General features: G+C 32.9%; 1 protein-coding gene across 1 annotated transcript; it reads right to left on the bottom strand.

Annotated features, from left to right (window-relative positions):
- Window positions 1–1,675: 1,675 nt before the first annotated feature.
- Window positions 1,676–3,241, bottom strand: LOC141392193 (endothelin-converting enzyme-like 1). Its single transcript, XM_073965148.1, has one exon. It carries the CDS (start codon window positions 3,239–3,241, stop codon window positions 1,676–1,678), a length of 1,566 nt encoding a protein of 521 aa, XP_073821249.1.
- Between the last annotated feature and the right edge of the window lie 1,010 nt (window positions 3,242–4,251).

Here is a 4,251-nt window from a genome sequence, read left to right on the forward strand (position 1 = left end):
TTGGTCTCAATAAGCCCAAACCAGTTAAGGAGTAATTACGCCTTTTATATATTAAGGAACAATAAGAAAAACCAGCAAAAACCATATATTTACACTCGTTCCTGGCTAGAAATCCAGTGAAATTCCGTACAATTATTGCCCCTTCAACATAGTGATACTTGTATGATACAAATAGCACGTAATTAATCTCCAGCTAAACAACAACAATACGTCTTGGAATAATCATTTCTTGGATTAAAACCTTTGGTGGTCACCGTATCTAATTACATCCTGATTTGCTTTAATATTCGTGGTTGTTATGTTATGCCCTTCTATCCACAGTTCCAGAAATATCGTGAAGAAAATGTGTTATCAGGCTTATGATGCAAAACAATTAAACTCCAGTTCCAATCTATGAAACTAAAAGCATCAATAGATGAACAAATGTATTCCAAACTCGTTAAGATTTCCGTAACTATAAAAAAATTATATGCATTTGCATTTATAATCATAATTATGTATAATTACTACCAACAGAACATTTCAATTTGTCAAGCTTTTATGTAAGAAAAAATCGCCATTTCTAAAATTCAAACCAAGGCAAGAACAACAATCATACTACTCTAACACCCCTATTATACAGCACAAATCATCACAACAACAAACCATCGACAACTTGGAGGCCTTCAAAAGTGATCATGGACATTGTTGGTGAGTACATGTAAAAAGAAACCAAAAAGAAAAAAAAAAAACTATTTCTCTTTCTCCCCCGTTGTTTGCCTTGATTTGCATTTACCTTTATATGTCTTGCTACATGTAATGAGAACGAAAGAACAAAGTGATGATATGCAAATTATGAATATCAGGGAGAGTAATTTAAAATGATCATCACATTGTTTTCTTTGCATTATTTCTGCTCTATCTAATTTTTACCTTTTTTTGTTTTGGTTTGATACAGAAGAATAATAATTCATATCATTTCACTTTCACTCGTAAAGTTCATTGAACTCTATTACATTTAAGCATACTTCTTGTACATAATTGCCATTTCTGCATTTAGTATGATAATGATCTCTAATATAATTGATAGATGGTAGGAACATCTGCGTTTAGTGTTTTATCAACATTTTTTTTTTTTTTTGCATTATTTAATCTTTAAATTATATTTAAGTAATTATTAAATTCTAACATAAAATAGTAGAATTTTTAATAATGAATTTTCAAAATGGATTGAATAAATTATTTTTTTTGAAATCTAAAATGATTGGCTAAATTAATTATATGTTTTCTATTCGAGAGATGAGATACTAAAGAAAGGAGTAAGGATTAATAGGGGTTCTTGTTAAATATGTATTTATACAGTGCTCAAAAAAGAATCTAGGTCGGTGTGGGTTGCGAAGCACTTTCACCCAATAACAACTGGGCGAATTCTATCTCGTATACCATAAGATAATATCCCGTTTTTAACCATTTTTTTATGCCCTGTCCATTTGGTTATACTTTTTCTTTTCTGATGTACAAAGGGAGTCTGCAATAATATTAATTCGAGTAATATAAACACGGTTTAGAGACAACAGGACACGAACCCCCCACCCGGCTAGTGCTAGCAAAGAAGGCTCCCGCAGTCCTGGAACTCTTTAGACTCTATGGTGCAATAACATTTTAAATTGGCATTTCGACAATTAAGTCGTGAATATTACAGTTGTGATGAATGGAAAAAAGTATTAGCCATTAAAACACCCAATGTAGACCATTTAAAAATTGGATGTAATTCAGGATCATAAATAGGTGGTTGTAGAATACCAAAGGGTAGCAACACCATATTAAGCCTGGCATCATAGAAGGGTGTAGACGAATAGCCGATTCGATGTTGAGACGAATACATGACGTGGGTGCGATAGTCGAGGCGTTTCAGAGATGTCCGAATTTTATGGCGAAGTAGCTTCAAATGATTATAGTAAAAGTTATCCGGCTTAAGTTGCGGTATTTCGGCAAATAATCGATGAACATAAGAATTGCGCACAGTTGAGGGTTGATTGCCAAAATTAAAAGACATATTACCATAATGTGAACGTAAATATTCAACATTAACATTTTCTGAATAATCATTAAGTAGGCGTAGAAGACTATCTTTAGCCTGATGGAACATAATTTTTATATCGGGATATTTATTCTTTTCATTTGGTTTATAGACCTTTTCATAGTATAAAAAAGTCATAAGTAAATCAAATTTGTGGCGCGCTCTTTTAATGCAATCTCTTTTACTGAAAGGACCCATGCTACCCCCGTTTTTCTTCTCTAAATCATGTAGCATATGCAGCATCACGATATTACATAACACTTCCTTTTCTGGATCCGTTCGCATGTTCTCGTTTAAAAAAATAAAATATTCAACATTAAGTATTTCTACCTTGGCATGTTTCTTTATGTTCCAAATACGGCTACTCTTAACATATTTATATAATTTGGGATAATTTTCTTTAAGATCTTTGTAATTCATTATGGAATTGAGGTAGGATGACTGGTGTCGTTTTAAATATTCCTTAGTCCTTCTTTGCCATATAGATTGTGCTGCACTTAATTGTTGGGCGTATTTACTGGCCGTGTCTGAAGAAACACCGAGTTGTTTTAACAGCTTTTTCATAACAGCGACTGACAGGATATTATATTCAGGGTAATCCAAAAGCAGTAGTGTTTCATTGAAGGTTTCTTTGACAAGTGGTTTTATCAGAAAATGCTCTACACCATAATATAATAGACGTCCCAACAAATCGTACATATCAAATTCATCTACTGGCCATGGTTTATCAACATTACCATCTTGAAATTTCCACAATATTGGCCATTGTAAATTTCGGCCCGGCTTAATAACGCTTAAATATTCACGCATTGCATTTCTACCATTTGCACTAACACATGATTTATAATATACATATGTTTTATTGAAGAAATCCATTTTTAAATGATCTTCATCCAAAGTTTCCACAATTTTTATTAATTCCAAATTCATTTTGTCGTCCACCATCTGTTCGGCATTTGTATATTCATGTTGAGAATCCCAATTGCCACAGGCATACTCATAAAAACTGAAATAGGGTTCTTGACTTGTATCCATAGACAATTTGATTTTCTCCAATTGTTGGCAATTTGGATTCGATGAATGGTGGTGACATTGTTCAGTATGTATGGTTTTTAGTAACGAAATTAAAACAGGCAGAAAGAACATTAAAATGTTTAGATTGAAAAATATATTCTTCGCCATCTCTTCTCCTCCTTCTCTTTCTATACTTCTCTATCAATCCACGTTTATATTTTAATGGTATAGCTTCTACTAAAGCTTTCGTCAGTCAAAAACCGACTATAAATTAAAATAAAAGCTAATGATAAGAATCGATGTGCCTAGGGGAATTTCCCCTTATCTTATTTCGGTTCATATACATATCGCTCATTTACTCAAAGAGTGACACATCTCAAAAAATCAAGTTTCGAGAAAAACGCGTTTTAAGTTGGAGATGGAAATTTGACTTCCCAACTTTAAAAAGCTATTACAGAAAAAATAAAATAACTACTTAGACCATGTTTTGCAAAGAGCTAGACAGATATCAGTGCTAAATTTCTGTGCAAGATCAAGCATGATTGGAAGTGTTTTAGTGCTCCATAATCTCAAAAAACTCTCTTGTTGATTTTTGGCACACTCGTAGTAAATGAGCTGTAACTCGTTGAGTTTTAGAGATATCAACATGAAAATTTGACACAAGATAAAGTGAAGGTCGTAAAAAAAATAGAAAATGATAACTCAGAAAACACATTTTTTGAGTTATGTCACTCTTTGAGTAAATGAGCGATATGTATATGCACCTACCAAAGCCACCATGGTCATAGGTTGGAACATATTAATCCCCACCATAAAATAAAAAAATGAAAATAATGGATGGATGGATGGATGGATGGATGCAAAAACAAAACTTGCGAAGAAATATTAAACAAATCACATTTGGAGAAATATTTTTTATACGTCCACGTTTAAAAAATACTTGATAATTGAAAAAGAAATTGATGAAAAAATATTCTTTAAAAAATCTTACTTACTTACTTAGCTGGCCCATTACAGAACATTTGTTCTATAGGCCGCACTAAGAAAAGATCTCCAATTCTCTCTATTTGTTGCTTCGCTTTCTGGAATACCGCGCCTTTTCATCTCATCATACACTTGTTTGCGCCATCTATTCCTTGGCCTGCCAATTCTGCGTGCACCGCCAAGCGGTTCGTGTT

Source organism: Musca autumnalis, unplaced genomic scaffold, assembly GCF_047663935.1.
Source record: "Musca autumnalis isolate F117 unplaced genomic scaffold, ASM4766393v1 scaffold_2, whole genome shotgun sequence".
Taxonomy (NCBI): Eukaryota; Metazoa; Arthropoda; class Insecta; order Diptera; family Muscidae; genus Musca; species Musca autumnalis.